At 40.7% G+C, this 27906-nt stretch overlaps 3 protein-coding genes across 7 annotated transcripts in view; 1 reads left to right on the top strand and 2 right to left on the bottom strand.

Moving 5' to 3' along the window:
* The first annotated feature begins 47 nt into the window (after positions 1-47).
* bhlha15 (basic helix-loop-helix family, member a15) lies at positions 48-3187 on the top strand. Of its 2 annotated transcripts, XR_006358262.1 has the most exons (3): positions 48-231; positions 2206-2944; positions 3008-3187. XR_006358262.1 is itself a non-coding variant. In XM_044014347.1 (2 exons), exon 2 carries the CDS (start codon positions 2261-2263, stop codon positions 2828-2830), a length of 570 nt encoding a protein of 189 aa, XP_043870282.1. In that variant the 5' UTR covers positions 48-231; positions 2206-2260; the 3' UTR covers positions 2831-3187. The 2 variants fall into 2 exon arrangements, 1 of the variants encoding a protein (XP_043870282.1); XM_044014347.1 differs by having other exon boundaries at positions 2206-3187.
* A 1313-nt stretch (positions 3188-4500) lies between these two features.
* tecpr1a (tectonin beta-propeller repeat containing 1a) lies at positions 4501-20468 on the bottom strand. Of its 3 annotated transcripts, none has more exons than XM_044014204.1 (24): positions 20238-20468; positions 19207-19439; positions 17803-17985; positions 17218-17343; positions 17019-17138; positions 16240-16414; positions 16025-16125; positions 15820-15921; positions 15579-15727; positions 14380-14957; positions 13581-13726; positions 13330-13485; positions 12532-12681; positions 11421-11578; positions 11105-11335; positions 9728-9824; positions 9492-9571; positions 9298-9354; positions 7918-8098; positions 7677-7812; positions 7474-7566; positions 7283-7389; positions 6301-6420; positions 4501-5765 (listed from the first exon to the last, which is right to left on the bottom strand). In XM_044014204.1, exons 1-24 carry the CDS (start codon positions 20287-20289, stop codon positions 5643-5645), a joined length of 3654 nt encoding a protein of 1217 aa, XP_043870139.1. In that variant the 5' UTR covers positions 20290-20468; the 3' UTR covers positions 4501-5642. The 3 variants fall into 3 exon arrangements, with proteins under 3 accessions (XP_043870139.1, XP_043870140.1, XP_043870141.1); XM_044014205.1 differs by having other exon boundaries at positions 17218-17340; XM_044014206.1 differs by having other exon boundaries at positions 20269-20468.
* Positions 20469-21211: 743 nt separating this feature from the next.
* baiap2l1a (BAR/IMD domain containing adaptor protein 2 like 1a) overlaps positions 21212-27906 on the bottom strand; it is a 28169-nt gene continuing 21474 nt past the window's right edge. For both annotated transcript variants that reach the window (XM_044014137.1, XM_044014138.1), the window contains exons 11-14: positions 26847-26906; positions 26625-26760; positions 23345-23385; positions 21212-23239 (exon numbers count right to left, since the gene is read on the bottom strand). In XM_044014137.1, coding sequence (XP_043870072.1) covers positions 23167-23239; positions 23345-23385; positions 26625-26760; positions 26847-26906 — 310 coding nt within the window. In that variant the 3' untranslated portion in view covers positions 21212-23166. The remainder of the gene's footprint in view (positions 23240-23344; positions 23386-26624; positions 26761-26846; positions 26907-27906) is intronic.

Genomic DNA, 27906 nt, shown 5'->3' with positions numbered 1-27906 from the left:
GTCACTGCTGCTGCTGCTGCTGCTGCTGCAGGTTGATTCCACTCACATGTGACAGAGAAACAGATCATGCTACTCCTCTCTGCTCTGCTCTGGCCTTTGACCATTTATCTTCTCCTGGAAAACTCTCCTCTTCATCATCATCACCATCAGTAGGAAGGACAAGGACAAGGAGAAGGACAAGGAGAAGGACAAGGAGAAGGAGGAGAAGGAAAAGTTGCTTCAAAATCCAGGGTAAGACTTTTTAAATCCACTCTTTGATCCAAACTTTGACTGAATCTTTAGTCGGTTTATCTCGCATCAGATTAAACCTGTGGTGGAAACATTTGAAGGGAAGTTGTTTAAAAATAAATAAACAAATATATTAAGTTGTCCAGAAAACGGAAAAATAAATAAATAAATGTCAAAACGACTCGGAGCAAAGAAACCAATTAACCAAAAATGTCAAACTTACTAATTCATTACAACCATCAGTTAATAATTGATTCATCAGTTTGAGTTTGAGAAGCAAAGAAAACTGGAAATTTAAAGCAAGACATTTGTGGGTGAACTTATTTTGAAATTTGGGAACCTCCAATTTACATTTCTTTACAGTTTTCGTTAAATTTAATTAAAATTACTACATGAATCTTGATAATTGAGTGTTTTTCAGCTTCTTAAATGTTTTCTTTGCTCCATTTGACAAAGAAATGATTAAAACTGAATTATGTTCGGTTTGTGGACAAAACACTGATCAGCATTAACATTAGTTAGTGCACATGCAAATCTATGTAAATCTGCTTTATCCTGTTTAAATGTAAACATCAGCATTGATATTTACAGTGTTTGTGTTGATGTCTACTCACTCTTACACAAGCAGCACAAGTACTGTGAATTAAATTATACACAAAACAATAAAGATTAGCAGTAAAAATAATTGAAATAATGTGGATAATCTGCATTATTTACGCGTTAACGTTTCAGTTTCACTTTCAAAACCTTTCAAAGTGAAGTGTAAAAGCAGTGGAGGTGATGAAGTGGTGAAGTGTGTGTGTGTTTAACCTTGAAATGGACATAATCTCAGGACTGTGGGGGATAAGAGAGGCTGCAGATTAACAGCGGACAGAAACATCATGGAATTTTCACACTGGAAAAGACTGATTAGATACAACAGAGATGTTTGAACTCCTGCTGTAAATGAAGGATTAGTGGATTAAGTGGAGAGAGGAAACTCCCTTAAAGTGAACGAATCAGCATCTTTTAAATTTGACCCTACCTTGAAATCATGACAAACATCTTTATCACAGAGAAACCACTGCTCATTCCTCTTTATCCATAAATAGATAAACTGTTTGAAACATCTGTTTACATTTCCTTAAACCGTCTATAAATGTCTTTTCTTTGTCATTAAGGAAGTGGAAAAACAAACACATGACATTTTCTTAACCTCATGAAACAAACTGAAGACATTCTGTTTCAAGTGGGGCTGAAACTAACTATTATTTCCATATTCCGTCCATAAAATGCCTGAAAATGTTGATTGTTGTTTCTTAAACCTGGAAATGACGATGTCCTCAAATGTCTCGTTTTGTCCACAAACCAAAAATTATTCACTTTTAATGATTTTGGAGCAAAGAAACCAGAAAATATTCACATTTAACAAGCTGAAAAATCAGAGAAACTTGTTTAGTTTACAATTAATTTAGTTTTAAAAGTCTTAACACTGAAAATGTTATTAACAAACTAAAACTGGACTTTGAAAATACACGTAAACATGTTAGTCCGACTGCAGTCAATCAAAATAGTTTACAACAATTGTTTGTTTGTTCCATAAAATGTCTGATAATTGTTACAAATTGGCAAATTGGTGGTTCCCAAATTTCAAAATAAGAGCACCTACAAATGTCATGCTTAAATTTTTCGCCATTTTTCTTTGTGTCTATAGCAACAAAGAAACAAAGGACCAAAACTCAAACTGATGAATCAATTATTAACTGATGGTGATAATCAGTTAGTTAGTTCTGGTTCCTTTGCTCCTCCACAATAAAGAAACCAGAAAAACGTACTTATCAAACAAAAGATAATCAATTTGAAGTTTGTATTCCATTTTCTAGACCAACAACTATTTAATGAATCAAGAAAATGAAAATAATCATTGTTTTTTTAGACCTAAATTCCATGTTTGTAAAATTCAAAACGACAAATGTCTCCTTTTGTTTTCCCTTCCAGGTCTTTTGAAGCTGGTTGACCTGTCAGAGAAAGACAGCGAGGACAGTGAAGGAGGATGAAGTCCAAAAGAAAAGCTGTGAAAGCATCCAGCAGAACCTGGTCTGACCCAGAGCCAGAACTGGAGCCAGACACAGAACCAGAACCCGGCTCCAGTGAGCAGGAAGGCTCGGAGGCGTCGGTGCGGATCGGCGGCTCCTGGAGAGGCTCTCTGAGGAGCGGGGACAGGGGACGTCAGGGAGGCGGGGCCGGAGGACGCTGGCGGAGACAACACGGCTCCAGCACCAAAGAGCGCAGCGTCCGGCGCCTGGAGAGCAACGAGCGGGAACGCCAGCGCATGCACAAACTCAACAACGCCTTCCAGGCGCTGCGCGAGGCCATCCCGCACGTCAAGACGGACAAGAAGCTGTCCAAGATCGAGACGCTCACCCTGGCTAAGAACTACATCAAGGCTCTGACCACCATCGTCCTGGACCTGTCGGGGGCGTGTCTGCCCGCGGGCGGGGACGCGGCGGAGGCCAGCGCCGCCAAACTGCTCCAGTGTTATCAGCAACACCTGGAGGAGGAGGGGGAGGACGGTCTCACCCAGTACCTCACCCACATGCACAGCTTCAGCCAACACAGCTAACACTAGCTGCACGGCAGGGTCAAAGGTCAGGAGGGCAAACAAGGGCCTGGTCTCCAACATAGGACAAAGACTTTTAGACCTGGTTTTAACATCCATCCTGAGTGGACAGTTCAGGTGTGGACACTCTCAATCTGTCCTAAGAGTGTCCTCAGATCTGATCCCATGTGGACAGTTCAGGTGTGGACACTCCCAATCTGTCCTCAGATCTGCTCACAAAAACCACGTTCGGAAGTTGCTTTCGGGACAAACGAGACCACATTCCTGAGCCGTGTGTCCAGAAAATGTTCCTCAGACCTCGAAATGATGCTGTTCTCAAATGTCTCGTTTTGTCCACAAACAGAATGATTCAGTTTGAGTTATTTCTTTGTTTTACGGAGCAAAGTAACTGGAAAATATTCACATTTAAGAGCCTGAAAAATCAGACAAACTTGCTTTAATTATTTAAAAACAAACACTGATGATAGTTGAAGATTCACTTAGTAACCGATGAATCAGGAAATAGTTTCAGAGCTAGTTTCAACGCCACAATCTTAACACTCAATACGTCGTGCTAATCCGACTTAAACAACACTTACTTTAGTTATTCCGACTGCAACTGTACGAACTGTAGAATTTCCCAAAAGTCGCACACAGATAAAAACATGTCGGACTCACTTTTTGAATAAGTTTAAGCTCGAGGAAGTGAATATTTTTAAGCTAACGGAAAGTAGCTCGAAATGTTAACTGACGCTAGCTAACATGCTAGCTGCTACGTCTTTTATTAATAACAATAATAATAATAATTCCCAGCAGGCTGCACACTGAGAGGTGTAGTGGAGGTGGAAACATACTGTCACATGGTTATGTTTTTCCTAATAGTTAAGTTTTATTTATTAACTTAAGTTACTAGTTTGAAAGAACTTTATTCACAACAGAGGAAATGTAAGTGTCCATTCTCGTAATGAATTGTCTTTTAGACAGTTGTGTGTATTTTCTCTGATCACATATGACGGCGCACAGGAGACGACGTGATCAGTGGAAAGTTAGCATGATTCCACTGGTGGACGGATGTTAATGCCAGATCTGAACGGACTCACAGAGTGGGTTTTTTTTTCTGACCCGAGCAGCAGACTGATCTGACCACAGCTCTGCTCCTTCATGGACTTGAGGACCAATCACACGGCAAGACACAAACAAACGTCTGGACAGAAAAGGGAGCACGGTTTTTAAGAAGTGAACACTCAGAAATGAAGGGCTAAAATCTCTGATGTTATATTTGTATTATTATTATTATTATTATTAACATTATTCGTCTTCTCTGGTTTGAGCTGAGGCAGGGACTTAAGTGTTTGTTCTCCTTTGTCTTATCTCGTGTGATCTTCTTCTTCTTCTTCTTTGTGTGTGCTCTCTCTCGCCTGCAGTCGTTAACTGTCACACACAGAGAGGTGGAGGCGGAGACAAGCAGCAGCGGGACCCAAATATTGAATATGTTAAAGCTTGAAAACTCGCTATTTGCTCATTTGCTCAGCACCAATTTTAAGAAAACAACCGTAACTCGTCTTACAGGTTGTGCAAATGTGTGGTGGCTGTAGCTGGAAGGCAGAGAAGATGTTGTGCGAGTGCATTTTATTTGACTTTTTTGTGTGTGTGTGTCGATCAAACGACCAAAAGAAGGAGGAGAAACTATTTGATAAGTTCAATAAACACGTTTATTTATTGACGAGAAGTGTTACTTTGACTCATGCATGACATGAACACAGTTCTGACGTTTGTCATTTCCAGGTAAATACATGTAGAAATGCTGTGTTATCCTACGACGTCACTGCGAGGGTGAATTCAAGCAGCAGAAGACATTCAATAAAAAAAGTGTTAGGTTTGATGAAGACGTTACATAAAGAACATGATAAAAATGACAAGACTCTTTGCACCATCCACAAAATAATACCGATATCTTACAGTCATAACAAAAATATAGTGTTTCTCCCTCACTCAGTCATTCTATTATAAAGGACGACGACAACATGAAACGGGGGGAAACTCCTGAGAAAGAGGAAGGTTCAGTTTTAGCGTGTCAACCACAAAACTACGACAAGTAATCCACTTTTAAAAAAAAACAAACTTTGCACAGTCTTTTCCAGCAACATTTAGTCATTTCTTATATCTGTTATAGAAAATAACTTTAAATTCTTTAAACCATACAAGCCACCACGGGGGGAAAATAAGCGCCATATCGATGTAGTGTCGACGATAACAGAGAAGAGATTAAAATGTAAAGCTCTCTGTAGAAAATCTGTTTAAATTCCCTTTTCTTTGATTCTGATGTATTTGGGGGTCACTTTTACAGCTGCCATCGCAGTGGTTTCCTCTCATTCGTCCGTACTTAGTAGAGATTTTGGATGTTTTACACATAAAAGCAAGATTTGTGACAACGCCCCAACATTTAGGCAACAAAAACACCTGTTTTTGTGAAGTCCTACAGCAGTCCGTCTGACTCACAGACAATAAAAGCAGCCTGGATCAATTATTATTATTAGGTTTGTAACAGGTTTTACATAAAATTACATAAATATATATATATATACACCTTTTTTTTTACCTTTACCCTTCACCCTTCCATAGACTACACATACATGAATACAGTGATAAATAAATAAACAAAAATGCTCTCAAGTTCAGTGTCAGGGACAAAAGACAATGAGGAAGGAAATGACGGTCGCTTGTCTCCGCATCGACATAAATCTGAAATTGAAATGTCCAAAAACATTGTAGCTTTTTTTAAAGCTCAGTTAAAGTGGTTTTACGTACACCTGTGTGTGTGTGTGTGTGCGTGTTTTTACGTAGCATTCCCGTTGACCGCCACGTCTTTGACCTGAAGGACGCTCTGACTTAGAACGGGCAGACGGAAGCGCGGCGGCTCCATGGAGTTTCCCCTCACTGTGACGTGATCCCAGCCACCCTGAAATACATACACACACACACTTTCCATATGAACGACAATGACAGGCCACGCCCCCTCACCCACTAAACTCTGTCGTACAGTCTGTAGTATAAAAACATGAAACGCATCACTAAAACCTCATATAACACTCAAGGGAGGAAACTAAACACACATAATTGGGATTATCTCGATTAGAAAAAGAACTATTTGAATGGAAGTCTACGGGAAAACTTGATTTAAAATGTCAGATTGATGATTCTCCTGAATCACTAGTTTCAAGTCTTCAATAGAATGTTAGTTTAGATAATAATTATTCCCCTTTGGAGGAAAATACACGACAAAAAATCCAAAATTCACAAATTTTGAAAAATCTTGAAAAAAGAAATGATCTTTATCTCTTTTTCGTTCTTAAAGTTTTCCGTAAACTTCATACGCACAAAACTGCCCAAAATGACTCATTATAAACATTTGTGTACATACAATATTTGCACCAAAGTATTGGGACACCCGACCGGTGACTGCGCTGACGTATTCAAACACACAAGAGTCTCACCCCGATGCCGTAGTCCCACGACTGTCCTTTGGGCGTCAGCGGCTGGACGGCGAGTCGATGACACACTGTCCCACAGCTGAGACCGTGGCTGCCCTGAACCTTGTCTGCTATGATCCACACCTTCACACACAAACATCAACATTATCATCAACATTTCAAACATCTTCAGCCAACTTTATTAGATTGAACAGAAGAATAACCGTCTATAATGAGCTCATGTTCTCCTTCTTCCTTCAGTATCACAGGAAATTAAAAACAGCATGAGGTTATGACGAGTTTCCCTTAAATATGTGTTGCAGAGTTGACCTGGGTTTTCAGAAATGAGGTCAAAGAAAAAGCATTTTTAAGACACGTTAGCGTTCACTGCTGTGAAAGTGAATTGTGGGAGCAGCAGGTCACTCACCACAGATACATAATTAGAAACTCCATGATGTAAATAACGCAGCATGTGTCATTGCTGCTTCCATCTCTTATTATAGTAATGTTTGCTTCTTGCCCTGAGCCCAGGACGTGACGGTTAAGTGACGAATCAACATCGCCCTTAACTTCCTGAAACTGTCCATAGCACTTGTTTGCATATTTAACCTTTGAACTTTGCCTTTTTTCACCACTTTAACACAATATTTAGAGACTTTTAAGACATTAATTTCTCTCTTTACATTCAGGGGGGAAAAACGGCAGTTTCTGTTATTTTATCATCTCATGGTTTTTTCAACACTTCAACTGGAACACCCGCTCGGGTCGGATTTCCAACATGGAAACTCCAATATAGCACTTGTGAGTAAGTCCGTCGTACACATAGAAATGTTCCATGTTTTATAAACATTGACGAGTTACTTTGCTGCCTGTGTGCGTAAAATCCCGTAAATATGGAACGCACCATAATCAACTTCCGACTTCCAGGCAGAAAGTTTAAAAACAAAGCTCTCAAAGGACGAGATAAACTTGTTTCATGGTGCAGCGGTGATGTCCCGGTACCCACCTGGTCCAGAGGTCCCACAGAGACCTTGCGTACATTATTAGAGATGTGTTCCCAGGAGGAGCCCTGAGGGTAACTGGGAGCCACGCCCTGTCTGTACCACAGGTTACCTGCACAGGAAAATAACCACATCAGAGACATGGACAATGTCTAATTTTGGGTGTTTGTGAATACAAACGACGCAGTTGCTTCACCATTTTCATCCACAGCGTAGACCGACGTCCTCCCAACGGACACCTGCTTCAGCTTCTGTTTGGCAGGAGAGGGGATGTGGTACCAAGAGTCTCCTGCAGAGGGAGACACACATATACAACATTAGAATCGATTTGTAAATGAATGGAAATGTGGTAGATTCCAGGTTTTTGAGGACATCACAGTCACAGTGTTCCCCACTGACCTGCAGGACTCTGAGGAGAGACAGAACCTCTGTAAAAAGCAGAACCGTCCTTCGCGATGGCCCAAACTTGGCTGGCGGCTCCAATGGAGATGGACTTGAAAGGTTGGTCGGTTCCCACGTGAAGCCACGAGGTTCCCTGAGTGACAGACAACAGGATGTTGGAACAACAAACTCTATACAGTGAGAGCAGGAAAATGGCCACAGGGAGTTATACAGCTAATATTTAACTTAATCGACTGACAGCAGGTGTGAGTGCGGTGACTCCCAGTCGACAGAGAACGTCTCCCTTGTTGCTGATCGCCCACAGAGGAACGACGTCCACGCCGCTGCTGCTCTGAGTGGCACATGGAAGGATGGTGACGTCACTCAGTGAGATGGGCGGGATTTCCTGCCACGGTCCAGTAGTGGTCAGTTTACACTTCCTGTGTGGGAGGAAAAAACATCCAGATTAAACATCAGTGATGAAAGATGCTCCAAACCAAGCAGTTAATGATGCAACAGAAAAATCTGGTAAATAGTGGTAAAAAAAGTGTGTTATCATTTTGGGGTTTATGGATGAGTAGTAATTGATTAATGAAGAAAATTCATACAGATTAATCCAACCAACCAAACAACAGACTCACCAACAACAACTGGAACCAACCAATCAAAGAACCATTCAAAGGTACTCAGCCAAACAACCAACTAACCAACCCACTCACCCAACAAGTGGTAACCAACTTATCAACCAACCATTCAAACTCATCCAGCAAAAAACCTTGTGACTAACTAAACCTCACTAAAACTCAACCAACCGACCGACCGACCAACCAACCCAACCTCACCCATCTGCCAACCAACTAACCCACGAACCAACCCTCATTCACCTACCAACCAACCCAAACCAACCCTCATTCACCTAATAACCAACCAACTAACCCTAACCAACCAACCCCTCATTCACCTATTAACCAACCAACCAACCTACCCTCATTCACCTAACCAACCAACAACCAATCAACCCTCATTCACCTACTAACCAACCAAACCAACCAACTAACCCTCATTCACCTACCAACCAACCAACTAACCCTCATTCACCTACCAACCAACCAACTAACCCTCATTACCTAACCAACCAACTAACCCTCATTCCCTCATTCACCTACTAACCAACCAACCAACCCTCATTCACCTACCAACCAACCAACCAACTATTCACCTTAACCTCATTCACCTACCAACCAACCAACCATAACCCTCATTCACCTACTAACCAACCAACAACAACAACCCTCATTCACCTACCGACCAACCAACTAACCCTCATTCACCTACCAACCAACCAATCAATCAACCCTCATTCACCTACTACTAACCTAACCCTCATTCACCTACCAATCAATTCATTCACCTACTAACTAACCAACCAACTAACCGACCCTCATTCACCTATCAAACAACCAACTAACCCTCATTCACCCGCCAATCAGCCCCAACCAATGGACCATGAAGTTTTGTTAATCATTACCATGTGAGTAACTGTAAAACCAAAAGGGACAACAGATCATCATCTCTACACATTGTACTGTGTGTGATTGTGTGTGTGATTGTGTGTGTGCTGCAGTTTGTTTGACAGTACCTGGCCCACCGCCTGCGACGCACAAAGTCCTTCATGGTTTTATAGCCATGATATGAGCTGTGATGGTAAGAGGAAGGAAGGAAGGAAGGAGTTAGACAACACAGAACACAGAAACAACACAGAAATAAGGAAGTTGTCACTGTGAATCTGCACATTTCAAACCAGCAAACACAGCAGGTGCAAATAAAACCTACGCTGGAAAATCCGCCGCATACTGCCAGCCTTCCCTGTCTGTCCCTCCTGAGACACCGTAGTCGATGGCCCAGTCGGAAACCTGAGAACAGCACGTACTCACTTAAGCTCAATAAACACACGCGCTTTTAAATTTAAATGCACATATTTTTCCCCCGTCATAATTCAAGACCAAATATTTAGAGTATTTAAAAGTAAACTGGTTTTAAAGCCCCACAGGGTGTTTGTTGTACTTTACCCAGGTCCACTGAGGGGAGGGAGGTTTGGTGTTTGTCTTTGTGCGCTCGTGCAGACCTGAAGCGTCGCTCCACATGTAGCGATCTGTGGGTAAACCTCTGGAAACAAAGCAAACACACACACACAAGAGTGAGAGAGAGAACACTGTCACACACACAGGCTCAGTTCAGCAGTTCTTCATGAGCGTGTAGATGTAGATGTTTTTAATGACTCTGAGTCCAAACTCTTTCAAATGACATGTGAAAAGTGTCTTTGTAGCAGAGATGATTGGATACAAAAAGCATCCGTCTGTCTCACCAGCATTCAGTCCTAGTGATTTATCTTTGAAGTGCCACAAGGGGGAGCCTGTATCTAGGACAATGTGATTTTTAGTGATTTTAGATTCTTGTTTTTCACTTTAAAATGTTTAAAAACTGGTTTATTTTGTTGAGAATAAGTGGGAAATCACATGTGCAGTTTGTAGCGGAATTTAGGTTTAAAGATTAAAAGCATAAACAAAGAAAAATTCTAAGATGTGAAATCAGCGGCAGTATTATTTTTACTTTAAATTAGCTGAAAACTTGAGATTTTGGATGTTTGATATCAGGTATTAAATCGTTTTAAAGAGATTTAAAGAGACAGAACTCTTATTTTCACTATAATGTAGCTGTTGTATTAATTTATTAATAAGTTATATAGTTTTAATGTCTTTTTTTTAACAGATGAGGATTATAGAGCCACCTGTGAAAATTTCTGTGGAAATAAAATAGTAAAAAAGACAAAATTCCCCCATTTTTATTTATTATTTTGTTTTCAAAAAACCAAAATAAATCACATCTCGGGCTGCAATAAAGATTATTTTCATAATCTATTAATCTTTCGATGAATTGACTATGTTTTGGTCTGTAAAATGTTGATCAGTGTTTACAAACATGTAAACAAACAAAATAATGATGATATTATTGTATATTAATGATTTCTTGGTCATATAGAGCAAAGAAACGAGAATATATTCATGCAGAGGAATACTTTCCCTAAGGGGATTAATAAAATTAAATTCTAAATTCTAATTCTTAAAGAAGCGAAAAAACGGAATAGTTTCATTTAGTTATCGATTAATAATCGATAAATCATAAGAGCACTATTTACATCTTTCGTATTTTTATCTTGCAATGTCTTTTTTACCGTTGTCTGCTGCGTGTACAACCTTGATTTTCCTCTGGTTTCATTATTTTCTGTAAATGTTAAAAAGTGCCTCAGCATCTGAAATGTGCTGTGTGAATAAAATGACCTTGTCCTTGCCTTAGACCCTGAAATGTCCACACAGACACTTTACTACATGAGAGTCTGTCCTTTTATTCTGTGTGTGTGAGTGTGTGTGTGTGTGTGTGCACTTCACCTGCTGGTGTAGCCCGTGACCGGGTTCCACCGCTGGTTCTCGTAGATGTAGACGCTCTTCACGTCGGTGTGCGTGTAAATGTTGTCCGTGCTGCTGGCCAAACCCTGGAAGAAGCCGCCGCCGTAGCCGCCGCTGTACACCCACGCCGTGTGATCGTAGCCGATCCCCCACACCACGCCAACGCTGTTACACTCCACCACACGCAGGTGACCTCCGACCTGACGCCAGAACCTAAAAAAAACAAAAATGAACCATGGTTGTGGCATATATAATGTGTGAGGAAGGAGGAGGAACTTTGTGTCGGGCTCATTCTCACATCTGGTCGCAGGGCGTGGGGTACGGCATGGCCTCCAGAGCAGGAGACGGCTCGCTGACAAAGATGTCTCCCTTGCAGGTGATGGACCACACGGCCTGTTTGGACGGAGGACCCTGGATCTTTCTGGAGTCGCAGCACGACACGCTCAACAACGCCAGCTGGACACGACGGAGAGGAAGACAGAGGGACATCAGGAGGGAAGGGAGACATGAAATGATAGAAGTGTGTTTGAGTTCTGTGGGTGTTTCAGCTGAGGAAGCAACATAAACTATGGTCACATCTAATCGCTCCTACCTTTCCCAAGTGTGTTAGGAAACGACGGTGGCCTTTAAATAACAGAAGGGATGTAAATCCTTTGTTGATTGTGTAGTAAAATGTGAAAAACACAAGCTTGTTTGTGCTGCTGTAGAATCATGGTGGTGCAAGATGACTGCCTACACAAAGCAAGGCCCTTGTCCTTCCCATAAGTTCATATAAAAGGGTTAGTTTAAGACTACAGAAACCAAATTATTCTTAGACGCATCATCGTTTCCAGAGCAATGAGAGCATGGTATTATCATCATTTAACAAACAGAAAAATCAGCGTTTAAAAACCAGATTCAGAAAAAGTTTACACAGGGTTCATACACCTCCATTGAAATCAAATAAATGAAAGGATTTCAAGGCCTTTCCAGGACCCTCAAACTCAAGGACCAAATGTGCTGAATTCAAACACTCTTAACGACCCATGTCTATTAAGATTTTCAAAATTTTAAAAACCTTCAGAGGCCTTGAATTTTTATTGTTATTATTGTGAGATTATACATAGTATGTTAAACACTTGTGAACCTGTGGTGTGTTTTTTGGATTTTTTACCATTAAATGCAATGAATTAATGTCAACTTTTTTTTTTTACTTCCTTTTTTGTGTTTATGCGTTGTATATTTTATGGGACAGCTATTTATATTATATCTTAATAAAAAAAACAAAATTATCATGATACAGTACTTCAATTTCTTTGTGATAAACTCCACTCAACTAACTGGTTTCATCAGTATATTAAAGACATTTTTAGACACTATTAATGTTCTTAAAGTCCTGAACAGGTACACTGTGCAGCAGCTATATTTACCCAGTCGTGCATCTCCTGCTCTGTGGCCGCCGCCAGTCTGATCGGCCACCTCTGTTTGGTCCGCTCAGGAGTGTACACGGCAAAAGTGTGTTTGGCTTCGTTCAGCACAGGAACCAGGATGGTGATCTCGTTGATGAAGGCGTGTAGATACTGAGGGAAACACAGTAAACATTCAGGTGACAGAGATCACACAAATTCAGTTTTCTTAAGTGGAACTAAACCCCCCCCAAAACCACTTGAAAACCAGTGTATACATGTATCTAATAAAGGAATTAATTGATCTGGTTCATATTCACATACCACAAATAATGTATAGAGCAACAATCAACCTCTTTGTGTTTGTACGACTGCAACAAATGTGGTTTTCAATGGTTTTCATGAGGTACAGAAGGATTTGATGAGGTGTTGTCACAGATTATTTATTTCTAAACTTGCTTGTTTAAATGTTTTAAGTTATATTGTTATTATGTATGTTTTTTGTGTGTGTGGGCATATAAAATTCATAAATATTGTGGTGATTGGTAAATAATGTCGAGTAGGAAGTCAACTGATGTAGAAGAGGTAGAAATAAGACATGTTTCTTTTCTTTTTTCTTGCTTTCATTCATATGTGGGGAAGAAAGGTCAAGAAAAAAGGGAAAGAGAAAGAATAAAGTCTAAAAGAGAGGAACATTGGTTCCACTAGGGTTCCTACATCTTGGGTGACAATAAATTCATGTCTATTTAGTGCTATTTTCTAAACTTTGCAAGAATTTCAAGGACCCGGAGGAACCCTGTTGCACTTCATCGTCCTCCTCACCTTCTTCTCCTCGCAGAAGTTGTAGTAGATGAAGAGGATGCCGTCCTTGTTGCCCTCTGGTCCCGTGAACTGCTCCAAGGCAAACTGGACGTCGATCCACTTGTGAGGTTTCCAGTCTCTCCACCACTGCATGCATCCTTTCTTCACCCACACGGACTGCGTAAACCAGAGGAAACAAGAGTCTGGGCCGATTAAAAAAAATTAAAAAAGGAACACAAAGGTGATAAGGTACATTCAGGAGGACTTGTAACCTGTTCTATGGCTTGTTCGTAATGTCTGAAGTTGTCCATCTCTCTCTTCGACCGCTCACTCAGCTGCTCGAGGATTTGTTTCCTCCAGGCTGCCGTCTGTGCTGGACTGACGGACAGACTCATGGACTGGACAGACTGCACCAGAGCTGGAGGAAGAAAGGAGGCAAAATCAAACTATTATTCTTCATTTTATTTTGGTCTTCTGGACTTTTTCTCATGGAAATCAGGTAACTTTGTTAATTCTCTTTTAGTGTCTTATATGATATTTGTGATGACGTTCGCAAACGTCTTGTTTTGTCCACAAACCAAAAATGACTCAGTTTTTAATGATTTCTTTGTTAAATGGAGCAAAGAAACCAGAAAATATTCACATTTAAGAAGCTGAAAAAAAAACACTTAAACCAATCGATTCCATTATCTAAATAGTTGACGATTCATTTAATAATCAATTAATCGAGTACTTGTTTCATCCTTACAATCAATTATTACTCATTGACTAACATAACCGTCAACTATTTTACTCCTTTTGTGTGTTTTTTTTTTTATAATTAAACAAGAAGTTACAGATTTTTCAGCTTCTCAAATATGAATATTTTTTTGCTCCAGACAAAAAACCAAAAGATTAATAGTGAATGATTTTGTTTTGTGGACAAAACAAGACATTTGAGAACATGATTATTTGAGGTTTGGGAAACAACAGTCAACACTTTTCAACATTAGATAAAAGTTATCTCTATAAAAGGCATGAGTACAGATCCAGTGAGATGTTCCAGAACCTCCGTTTTCTCTGTGGACTCACATGACGAGTTCATCGAGCAGTTGAACCAGTGAAGTTGGGAGTGAGTGTCCACGGAGCAGCCTCCCCCGCTGACCCACGCCCACAGCGGGTGCTCATCCGCTCCGTACTGATCCTCCATGGCCAGAGTGTACGTAGCCACCGATGACAAGCTGCAAGTATCAGACGATTCCGGCACCAGTCCAGTCTGGACCTGCAGGATCTGCGCCTCCTCCAGGTCTACATTACTCCACTGAGGGTCGTGAGGACCTCCAGACTGACTCTGGGGAAGTGCCGCACCACTAGAGGGAGCTGTGACCTCTCCGTCTCCTGGGACGTCGTCCTCCTCCGGCAGGACGGACGGAGCGGTCTTTGCGGAATCTCGATCGGAGACGAGTTCAGAAATGAAGCTGTCGCTCGTGACTTTGGGGATTAGCGGTTTGGGGCCGTCGGAGGTTTGGTCTGCGGGGGCGTCAAGGGATTCTGGGTAATCGGAGGCAACGAGGCCCGTGGCTCCATCTGTGGATCCTTTCTCTGTGTCGGACTCCACGTCACTCGCCACTGACTGACCACGCACCTCACCACAGAAGTAACATCCAGCACTGGGAACCAGAAACACAGCAAGACACTCAATCAACAACATTTATATTAAATCTGTAAATCTTATGTCTTTTCTTTTCTTTTGTAATTTTCTCTTGTGTTGTTTTAAATGGTTCCAACTGAAACTGGAGGATGGAAAATGTTCTATCCTATAACTCTTTTGTACACACAATTGCTACTATTTCGTTTTTTATCTGAAGTTGCTGTAATTTCAATTTTGTTACATTTCCCTGCCAAAATGTGATATTATGTCAGTTTATCATGTTGAAAGAAATCAATACACTTAACTAAAACTAACTAACTCATGTTGCATGTACGTTCACATGCACGGAAAGCTTATTATTTCTCCATAAAGTTCAACGTTGCAAAGCTGCGTCCTTTTAGTGAAATGCAGCAGTTTGAGTGTGTTTAATATGTAGATATACTGTAGTGCCTTGAGGATGAAAATTTTAACCAAATTTAAAAAAATTAAATGACAGAACGCACAAATGTATGCGCGTTTCCATCCAAACACAAATACTGGCAGTTAGTTCATTAAATCCAGAACATCACAGAAGTACTTTTAGTATTACAAATGCCAAAAATACAGTATTTCATTTCATATATTTTTGTAGTTTAGTCACCTCTGAAGGCTGCTGGCACTGGCGCTGGAGTGAGATCGTTCTCCGTCTCGAGGAACATTGATGACCCTCCACGTTTTCCCGCTCAGCTCACTGGAGGTCACGCCCTGTCTGAAGTAAACGGCCCGGTCCTCACAGCCGATCCCCCACACCTACACACACACACACACACAGCAACAGGCGGTCACACACTGAGACTCCACATGTCACTTTAGTACAGATGTACACAGGAGTGTGACGTCACCTGGTCGTTGAGTCCTACACTGATCATCAGCATTTCTCCCACCATGTTGATCCAGCCAGATCCACAGGGGTTGTGTGAGTTCACGCCACGTCTGAACCACACCTGAAAAAGCAAATAGCATTAAAATCAGATGAGACACATGTAGACATAGACGTAACATGTTTTTGACAGTATTATTATTATTTATTTATGATCGCTTTCTTACTTTGTTGTCTTTGGTCAAGGCCCACACCACATTCATTCCCACAGCCACGTGTATGGCTCCCACATCAGGACTTGGAGAGTCCACCACCACCCAGGAGGAACCTGGAAATCAGAAGGAAAAAGTTTTTGTATAAAAACACAAACAGAGACAAGCAAACACAAAAACGCACATTATCCTCTCCCTCCTCCTCCCACCAGTGACCTGTTTTTATTTACCTTTGGGGCAATCTCTGCCAATACCTTCCCTGACAATGAGCTGCCCCTCCCACAGCACTGCCCAGACCAGGTCTCCAGGGCCACAGCTGATCTGCACCACCTCTCCAGGGAGAGAAACCTCCTCCCACAGAGAGCCCTCAGGATTGTGGTGGTGGATTCCCTCTCTGAACCAAACCTGGACAAAGAAACAGGGGAAAAAAAAGTGTTGTGGTAACTCATAATTAGCACTGACTTTGCCCTAATTCAGCATATGATACCTTACGGACATGTTTTACCACATTATGTCATTGTTAGACAGCATTTTCAAGCCAGAAACTGAAGTCTGTAAACTCCTCACCCTCCCGAACCAAAGTCCATGGAGAAAATCATCGTTTTTAGCTCACAGACACACAAGAGCTGCTGGATTACTGCTGCTTCCTTTGCCTCAGTTTGTATCACTGAGCTCAATCTGAATGAAGGATTTCAAACACAGAAATTAACAGGTGAACACATTTAAACTTCCTAATGGAGGCAGCAGTGACTCGACACCTTCCGTGTGCTGTGGCGTAAAATCGCTGATTTTCTCTATGGAATTTGGTGCAGGGAGTGAGCTTTTCAGTGTGTCTGAGAGGAACAAGGTTAAGTGTTTTTCCCACGCTGTGGCTGACTCACTGACTCACACTACACTGTTTATGTAAATCATAAGCTAATCAAGATGTGAAGTGAGTTACTATGGATACCTAAGGCCAGGTCTGGTGTTATGCATCTGTGTGTGTGTGTGTGTGTGTGGGAAGCTCTACCTTGCCCTGCAGGGACACGGCCCACAATGACAGACGGCCCCGGGGCTCCTCGCTCAACTCCCACCCTCCACAGCTGATGTCGCTGAAGGGATCGGGCAGAGTCGACTGCTGCGACGGGATCTGTCGGCACACGCGGCGTGAATGGGTCAATGACCTTCGCACGTTCACATACAAGCACAAAAACAAGCAGCACACTCACTTTAGCCCAGGTGTCCGTGGCTTTGTATCGTCTGTAGCGGAGCCATCGCCTACGACGGACGCACGAGTTCCACTTCTTGTCTTTGGTGTAGGTGGCGGGGAAGTCGATGGAGTACGTCCAGCCCTGCTGACACACACACACACACACACATCAGCCATTAAAGGTGCAATATGTAACATTAGGGTGGATTTATTGGAAGAAATTCTGGGAAAAAGTAAAAGTTTGAGCTAAAAAAAAGGTAGTAATCTGCTGATTAAACAATAATTGGTCAATGCAGATTATGAAATGAAAATAGACAGAGTGTAGGTTTTGCATTTTGAAGCAGAATCATAAACACAAACAAAGAGTGGCTCCGTCTACATGAACCTGATAAATAAACTTGAATTTAAAAAAGAGAAGGAAACAGCAGAGGGAGTCAGGGAGTGCTTTCTGGAATGTGCAGGCCACCGTAGATCCCTGACACACTTGAGAAAGGGAGTGAAGGGGTTTCAATCTTACTTTCCACCTTAAAAACAAGGAAGGAATAACAGGAAGGACAGACGTTGATTCTGAAGTTCTGGAGGAGAAACCGTGACCGTGACTCACCCCTTTCTCCGTGGGCTCTCCCTCAAAGTTCTCGTCAATGAACCAGTCTCCCTCCCACTCCCAGCTGCCAGACGGAAGTCGGAAGCTGTCCAGAGGTTGGTGCTGCAGCCCCGTGATGTCGCTCCACTGCCAGCGGTCGCTTGGCAACAAGCGGTCGGAGAAACCGTCCACGGGATTCCACCGCTGCAGCGGAGAGAGACAGACACCAAAAACAGAGAGTTTCTACATCATCACTGTGTTTGAACGTTTCACACTCACTCAACACTGTTGTGATGTAAGAGGAAGTCACTACAAAACATTTCCAATCCCTCACAGGTTTTTCCAACTGGAGTTCCACATGTCTTTTCTGCTCTTTGAATCAAAAACTGGCTCCACAAGTTTATTAAGTGTCTGTTTATTACTAGAAACAGCTGAAAGTGTGCCATATCACGAGGAACAGAGGAAGTGGAACACTGTCATAAGAGGATGTTGAATTTACTGTTTTACTCACATAATCACACTATCGTCCAAGAGGAACTCCTCATTTTCACTTTTACTGAGGGTTCTCCGTGTGTCAAATAACGTTAACTTAAGTTCATGAAATACTCATCTAGTGATCACGGGATAACATAAAATAATTTGGTTGGTTATAGGTAATAAAGACTATTTTCGATGAGTCGATTATTACGTTTGAAAAGCTTTTAGATTTCTTTCTTCTTGAATGTGAATATGTTTTGGTTTCTTTGAAGAAATAAATAAATCATTAAAACTTAATTATTTGGGTTTGTGGACAAAACAAAACATAGTTTTCTCAAGGTTTGGGGAAAAAACTGATCCACATTTTGTAACATTATCTGACATTTTATGGAAAAAATAACCCACCATTTATTCAACAACGTTATTGAAAGACCAATAATGAAAATAAACATTAATTGCAGCTCTACCTCAATCATGGTCTAACACAGGCAGAAATCACACAAGATAAGCAGTTATCTTTAAATGGCAAGGAAACGACTTTTGTTATCCCTGAGATAACACGTTAGTTTATGTTGTTGTCACGAGATCTAACAGGCCCTTATCTCCTGATTGTTCTCGAGATAACAGAATGAAAAAAATACATCAGTGCGTGGAGCCGCTCTCTCGGCTTCCAAAACCTTTTGACTGGCATAGTTCTTTTTATAGATTTTGTTGTAAAAGGTACATTAACTGAGAAATGTTTTGAATCATACAATAAACCATGATATGTCATCAGAGATTGAGGAAACAATAGGTGTGGGAGTCGCCAGAGACGCCACAATACGATATTATCACGATATTTACAGTACGTCACAATACAAGTAAGTGTCACCCACCCAAACACCAATATCTGCCCTAAAGATGTCTTTTTAAAAATAAAGACAGTTGAAGTGCTTATTTTTCGCTCACCTGGTTCTCGTAGGTCTCCTCCTGGTAGCGGATGGACAGGTCCGACGCGTGGACGTTCAGGTAGATGTTGTTGTCGCAGGCGATGCCCCAGCAGCACTGCTGAGCCGCCGTCACCCGCTTGAACTCCATGAGGGCATCGCGACAGTGCTCCCACTGCTGCCCCGCTGTGGACAGACTGTAGACCCGCCCGTACACGTCCACGGCCCACAGCAGGGACACGGGCATGGCTGCACCTGCAAACAACATGAACAAAACAATCAATCAATCAATCAATCAATCAAAAATTTATTTAAATTTAATTGTTTGATTTTGGAGTTGGTAAGATTCCAAACACTCAGTACTGACAGGGGAGCATTAATATGATTACTATTACTATATATTGTACAATGTTTTGTTTATCCATTTTTGGCAAACTTTTGGGACTTTTTCAACCACACATAAAAAATAATTTTGTAGATTATGATCCTATTTAAATATACAATGACACACAGCACATTATGAGTGGACACCAGCGTGATTGACAGATGGTGAACATCTGGTTACAAAATCGCCACAGTTGACGCTTCAAAATGAAGCTCAAATTTTATGGACGTTATTTTTCATGGGGCCGAAAACTTAGAAAGGAACACGGTCCGCCAGTGGGCCGCGACCCACACTTTGGCAAGCAGCGCAGTAAAGGACGCTAGCCTTGAACTAAAAATAGCTTGTCTGAAGATGTTCCCATTACGTAACAGGAGCGTAATTAGCGAGGATTCTGCTCCCAAAAGGCGTTTTCCTCTGTCACCTACGTTTAGCTCACAACAACTAATAACTTTAAACAGCGCGGACGATAGTGATATCACAGTAAAATTGACGAAAAACAATAATAATGAATGTCTAGTTCGCTGTGATAATGTGGCGACATATGAAATGACAGCAGTTTAATATGAGCTTTAACTGATAATAATTCATGGAACCACAGTAGAAGCAGTTTATTTTTAGTCCGGGTTTGTAAACAGGCTTATTAGCTTTGTACAATTAGCAAAAATGACCCGGCGTTCGGACACAGACACCGGCACGAACCTCGAGACTGCTTCCGCTCATGAACCGTGAACGGGGACCGTGTCACCGCAGCTCATTCAGCGGCCGGAGGTGAACGAACAGCGGGTTAAATCACAATCGAACTCAGCTCTCTTTTCATTTTCACATCACAATCCCGTCTCATCCTACAGCGTCAAAGCGGAAGTGCTCTCGCTGTCCGATCAGCAGGTGTGTGTGTGTGTGTGTGTCTGTGTGTGAGTGAGCGTGGCGTCCAGCAGGGGGTGCTGCAGCCTCAGAGAATAACAGGAACAACAGGAAATAAACTAGAATGGGACAAAGGGTGTTTGTGTATTTTGTGTCTTTTGTCTAGCTTCACTTTAATGCTTATGTTGTTTGTTAGCTTAGCATTTTCATTAGCCTTTCTTTATTGTTTTTGAATTAAGTAGCACGCTGTTTGTGCATCTTTTTTTTATCTGTCTGAATTTTTATATTTTTGCTGTCATGTTGTCTTGTTTAAAAAAGATTATTATTTTTTACTAGTGGTAGCAGTATCTGCTCTTATTAGTTTTACTTACTTAGTGTATCACCATTATTTATTTATCTATTTTTAAGTTTTAATTCCTGCTAATTTCTGCCTCAACTTTACCTTTTACAAAGCGATTTGAAACAAAACAAATAAAGCAAGTCGTATGAGATCAAGGGGCTGAAACGACTATTCGATTACTAAAAGAATCGCAGTGGTTTGAGTGTTTTTTCAATAATTTAATTCATCGTCATTCCCAGGTTTAGGAAACACTAATCAACAATTTTCAACATTTCCTGACATTTTACACACCAAACAAGTATGCGAGTAATCGACAGACTATGAAAATAATCTTGAGTTGCAGCCGTTATAACATCAAAAACTTTAAAGTAAAAAAACAATATCCTACTTAAAACGTAGTCCAATATGAGGAAGACACAGGAACAAGAAGGAAATTTCACATCTGATGCAAATGAACTTTTATTATGCATGACAAAATTTTGTTAAACATGTTTTATTGATGAAAATAAGAAGACTTCATGTCGTCGAACACAGTAGAAAAAAAGATATTCTGAAGAAAGCATGTTGTATTTACTGTCTGTGATGAGTTCACTTAACACGCATCGTGTGAGTCAATAAACTGTTTTTAAATCGCACACACATTTACATCCTGTAAATCAATAAACGTGGTAAAAAAATGTCCCTTTCCTCATAAAATACTCAACACACACCCACTGTGTTCACAGGAAATGTGAACGTCGGCCATTTACATTTGTTCATACACATGAAAACAGTGGAGTTGTGAAGAATAATCCCTTCATTAAAAAGGTCACTTTAGCCACATGACATACACACATACCAGCAGCAGCAGTCCAATCAAAAATCCTGGCCCTTCAAAACGCTCACTGGACTTCTGTATACACATTTTCTTTAATTTTTAAATATCTCATACAAACTCACTGTTTATAAATAGCCTCCTGGTTTTAAACCGACGTGCTGTCTTCAGCATCAACAATCATTTCCCAGCACGTCGCTCTCCCTTCATTCTTACAATCTCTGTGCGTCTTTGAAAAAAAGAAAGACAAAACAACAATAATTATAAGAAAAATAACAACAATAATAATAATGATGTACACATATATATGTTTGTTTCATGAAGACAGCCTAGAGTGGTGGTCTTTCCCGTCCTCATCCTGCCACTGTCGCTCACACCTGGAGCGCTTCCTTTGCAGCACAAGTGAGATAATGAGCACTTTTCTCCTCACAGACACGGCCTTTAAAGGAAGGAGTTCACCCCCAGAAATGAAGACGCAGGTTCATCTCAGCCTTACATTTCACCGCAAATGTCTTATAAACGCATGATTTAAAATTCCCAGACACATTAAATTGGTTGTTTAGGACATTAGATAGCGTTCAAATGTTTTCCATTGGTTTTGAAATGCTATAATGGATGATTTGGTGAAATCAAAGTGAAATTGTGATGGGTGTTCCATGTCAATTGGAGTCCCCAACGTTCGTTTTCCTTTACCTTTTCTTACTTTGATTTGTCAGCTCTATTGTTTATCATCATCCGACTTGTTTGTTTTGACAATTTATCACTCTTTTTGAATGGATTAAATTGAATTTAGCTGTCATTTTCATGAGAACTTAAAGACCCAGTGTGCACTATTTGGGAGTGTTTGAATATACTACCCATAAATATGTTTAGTATAAGTGAAAAATCGCCTTTCATATGTACTTTAAGCATTAACCTTGCTTTGCGTTGGCCGCCACCATGTGCTGCCCTTCTTTCTTCACTCAAAAAAAGCAAATGACTCCTAAGTTACACCTAAATAAATCAAGTTAACTTTAAGGGAACATTCTAACGTAAGTTTAGAATGTACTGTACTTGTTTAGGCATTCAGTTTCAACCATTCTGACACGTATTACACAAACAAAGGTAAACCACATAAACCTGATGCATAAACCAATGAGGAAAGAGGAGATGACAGCAGAAAGAGCTGCAAAAGAGTGTCTCACGTCCTTTCTGATCAGCGAAGGCCACCGTAGTTCCCCGGCGTGTTTGGAATTGAGTCCTCCGTTTGTTGTCAATCTGCAGTATCACCATTAGATGTCACTAATTCTTACAGACTGCGCCTTCCGTGTGATTTTGGGTGGAAATGTTTGGTGCTTATGAGACACTGTCTTCACACTAGAGAATATCCATGTGTTAATTATGCAAAGTATCACAGCTGCGGCTTAAGTCAAAGATAAACACTGGGCACAGTAAAGCACACGTATGCCAATAAACAATGGATCCCTTTGATAAAACAGACAGGACTGCGGGTGTGTGGGTTGATGTATGTTGTGTCACATGGGTGCCATGTTACATGATTCCCTTGAAGGCATGACGGCGGTGAAACTGCTCCTACAGCGCGTTAGATGCACGGCGCCGATCTGTCATTCGTGACGGTTGGTTTCAGCTTGACGGTGGCGAACGGATTGCCTCCTCTGCAGGGGAAAGAAAAACGGTTTAAAAACTCCACCATCAGACGCTGGATTAATCAGCTCATACATAACTTGTATGTTTCTGTTAGCCATGTTAGGTTCACTCACCCAAGAAAAGGAGCCTTTGCTGTGCCATTGACTAAAGAAACCTGTTGTTAAGACAAAAAAGACCCTTAAAGATCACGTGGACAAAAAGAGAAAACAAACACACCACAGTCGGCACAGACCTACACCCTCCCTCCAGCTGTGAGGAGCGTCACTGTGGTCAAACTGGTTTGATTAGATTGCTCATCAACACTTACCTGCCCCCCCGTTTCTAATCAGTGCACTGGAGTTTTGACACATACGAGGAATCTAGTTCATCTAGAAATGCAGACACACACACACACACACCTCCTCCTTCTCTACCACCTGAGCATGGGGACAATAACTCAGCAAGAGTTTGTTGTTTAGATTAAATCAGAATGCATATCTATAATCTATAATTTCACTTAAAATACGATGTTATCTGCCGGTTATTCTACTTTTTCAGATGCAAATCTTTCTGGTATATAAGTTTATTTCTGATTGTTTGTTGCTTATCTCTATTTTTACATTATTTTTGGTCAACTGGGGTTGTTTTAAAATGAGCTATAGACATAACTTGCTGACAAAGCTTGTTTGGAAAGGCATCTCTTGCGTGGATTACTGGTTATAGAAGAACGTGCCCCTCCCCACTCTTCCAGCAGAGGGCAGTCAACATTCAAAAGTCATTCAGCCAAAGAACAGGATGGCTTTTTCTACATAATCCATGCACTGGTTATCTTCTCAGACTTTAAGGCAACTTGGAAGTTTGACTTATGTAATGTCTGAAGCAAACCTGCACTTTCTGCTGCTATGGAAACTATTATACATACTATTTATAGAACTTTGCAATTGTTGTTTTTTTATACCCACTCAAAAACATAAACAATTATAGAGAAAAATAATAAACTTTCATATCAAAAATCTAAATGAAAAATGCTCAACAACTGTTTTAAGTACTCTTTATTCCCTGTTTTTTGTCTATCGATCGATCTACTGGCCTATCTATCACTAATTAAGACAGGTAGCAAGCGAGCTAGCTGTCAATAGGCACATTACAGCTATTCATTTGGTCAAAAATAATTTCTTACACCATATTAAAAATGTGCCAGAGGATCATATATTATGTTTTAGTTGTTTTAGGTTAAGCTACTTAAATGTTGGGGTTTAAATAGCTAGCTAACTAATCTAAACAACTATTTTTGTGTGTTTTATGTTAAGTTTCTGGTATTTTTTGTTTATTATGACATACCGGCTATGTAAACACCAGATAACCCAGTGCTGCTGAAAGCTAACTAGCCTCTAAAGCACAATGCCTGTGTTTCTTTGGACATACTATATTGTGTCGACAGCTAGCTAGCTAGCTAACTATCAAAGCTAAGAATCCTTACATTTTTAGGTGATTTAGGCAAAGTTTTGGGGTCTTATTATAACACTGACTACATAAACATCAAATGATCCAGCTCACGAGCCTCCAGCGCACAATATCTGTGTTTTGGATTCTGTTCTGAACAACAGGTGGCTGTAAAACTGAAGGAATATGAAGAAGTGATAGTGGTTTATATCTGCAGTGAAACGCTGAGGCAGCAGATTCAGAGTAAAGGACACAGCGTACGGACAGAGCAGGGAGGACAGTGATGACGAGGGAGAAGAAGAAAAGTGTCCGTTCATTTTCAACCAGCTGACACAGTGAGGGTACAAAATGAAGTAGTGCTTGTACCCTCTTGTCCCTCTTACTTTTTCCCTACTCCAATCTCTCGCTCCATAAAAAAGCATTTTCCCCACTGTGTGTTCAAAGACGTCTGAAGTCCGTGTCATGAGCAGAAGTCAAACAAAAACCTCTTTAATGCTCGTCGATCCTTTTGGGAAACTGAGGTGTGTTCTGAGGGCGTGGCGGCAATGACTCTGCGTTAAGGAGATGTTGATAAGACGTGAGTCGTCAAGACCAAGACTTGGACATGTGTGGTGGTATTTTGAGACACGGGTGTGGCGTCTGCGACGTACGGCAGTAAAGAAATCCTGTCAGGAAGTGTACGAACATTTTCATGAACATCTGATGAGCCATGTCGTAGAAACTCAAACATGGCAGCTGCCCAACACAAACACAGACTTGGTGCCTGGCTTAAAGGCACATAAGGAACTGATAATAAAAGGTGAAAACACATGTCCTACACATAAATACTTAACTTTATCCTTAACTTCCACTCTGTTTCCTTCCCTACTGTGTTAGTGTGTCTTTTAGTAATTCTTTTTTTACCCTTTACTTTTACCTTTACTGTCTTTGCTGCTGTAGCAATGTAAATATTCCCTTTGTGGGACTAACAAAGGATTATCTTATCATAACCATTTCAGAAAAGGGCTTTAGAGTACAAGAAATAAGTAGAAGTAAGAAAGCAGTCAACTGTCAAGTTTCCCTTGACAACAATTGTCCTTGTCATGTATGTATGCAAACATTCTTAGGCCACCAAATCTGTCCTTCACTTTTTAAATTTATGCTACTCAAATCAAACAAACATGACACTAAAACCTATAACCTAAAAAGTCACATATTACTGTCTAAATATGATGATTTGTTCCCTGAAATATTTTCAATCTCGTGAGTTGTTGTTGGCAGATATGATAAATGCTGACACCTTAAAACTGCACTAAGGGATTTCTTTTGGCAACTCTCGGGCAGCAAATCAATCATTTTTACGGAAAGGTTGATGGAAAGCATTTAAAAAAAGATGAAATGATCTCATTAAAACTGGTTCTTTTGCTGGCAGGTGTTCACCGTTGGCACATTTATGTGTGTGTTACACAACTGAGGTCTGTTGGTAACAAACTCGAGAAAGCACTTAGCGAGTGCAAACCTCCTCTTTCCTCTATCACACAAAGGTTTTCTTTTAGGTGATCCTGAATTTGCAATTTTTTTTCCCTTAAACAAACTCTCCCAAATCTGTCCAAAAATATGAAATTCTTGTGTCATTTATTCTTCCGCTGGACAGTAAAACAGCTTTGAATTCTCTTTATGTTGGTACTGTACGTTACATCGCCACTAATATGTAAATCCATGTTAAAGAGTAGTCTGTTATGTTCTTTAAAGGTCCAGTGTGTAACATTTAGGAGCATTTACTGGCAGAAAAAGAGTAGAAATACCGATAAGTGAGTGTTTTTTTTATGTACTTATGGTAAGGGCCTTACTTTACCAATATTGCACTACAGCAAACCAGCCGGAGTGTACGTATTGCAGTTGTTGCAATCTGCAGTCTCACCATTAGATGTCACTGTTTCTTACACACTGGACCTTTAATTCTCTACGGTATAACTGTGCTGTGGCACTGACCTTGTTCTGCGGTGATGGTATCGACGGGAGCGTCGGTCTGGACGGGATGTCGTCGCTATAGTCTGGGGGTGGGATCAAGACTGGCTCCGCCTCCTCGTACTGTTCCGGCAGGTTGGCCACGCTCAGGCTGCGCATGCTAACAGAGACGTACGGCGTCAGCTCAGGGCAGACGACAAAAACGCCTTGCTGTAAACACTGCTGTTATTGATTTGTTTTCCTTACCTGTTTGATATCACCGGCTCACTGTAAGGTCTGCAGTATGATGAGGGAAACCAGCCCCGCCTACAGAGACACAAAACATTATATTAAAAATTACTAATCTTTAAAATTATTAATCTCAATGGGATTTATGTCCTGGTAAAACAAAGGTCACAATAAAATCACAGACTTCCCTATACGTGATGTTGTATTTCCTTTATATCCTTTATTTTATTGCTTTTATTACTTTGTTTTTATTCTTTTATTTGCCCTATTCTTTTATTTTGCGTGATGTTTTCCTCGTCTTGCTTTCGCTTTTATTCGTATGTCATTTTAACGGCTCTGAATTTTTCCTGGTCTCATTTACATATTTTCTTTTGCACCATGCATTTGAGGTTTTGTGTTTTTAACGGAGTTGTTAGTTATTTTTGACGAGTTATTATCAGTATGAGAGAAATTGAGCAATTTTGCACAACATTGTTTGCCATCTGCTGAAACAGGTGGGCGGTTTATTCTCTGTTTTATTGTCAGTGAGTTTCTTCTGTGGTTTGTACTGAAGAAAACAGATCTGTCTGTCAGTGTCAGGTGATGTCTGTCTATGTCACAAACACAGCAGATGTTTTTTTAAATCACTGAGTCACCGCTGCAGACAAGAGACCTGAAACAGATGCACACACACACACACACACATCAGTCACGAGGTAACACACACACATACAAATTTTAGAAGTTGTCTTCAAGTCACGTCTGGGGGAAAAAAAAAATGGTTGATCAGACCAAAGCAGGGGGATTTGTTGCTAAGTAACAGAAAGAACCATGATTTATTCCAGCGTGTCGACGTCCACACACACTGCCAAGTGACTGCATTAAGACCCCAAAAGACCGTGTAATGACACAATTAGGATCGTAAATAGTAACACTTTTATTTTGAATTCTTTTCACAAATATTATAATTGAAATCTCATAATGGAATAAATGATGATATAATTTTAATGTCTCCCACCCCTTGTTTTTTTTTCTTACTGACCAGATTAGACACGAAGTGATCCACGTAAATAAATAATACAATTTATTTACATTTAAT

Source organism: Solea senegalensis, linkage group LG18 (genome assembly GCF_019176455.1).
Source record: "Solea senegalensis isolate Sse05_10M linkage group LG18, IFAPA_SoseM_1, whole genome shotgun sequence".
Lineage (NCBI taxonomy): Eukaryota > Metazoa > Chordata > Actinopteri > Pleuronectiformes > Soleidae > Solea > Solea senegalensis.
Note: the sequence above shows the minus strand (reverse complement) of the source record. Positions and strands in the feature narration are given on the sequence as shown.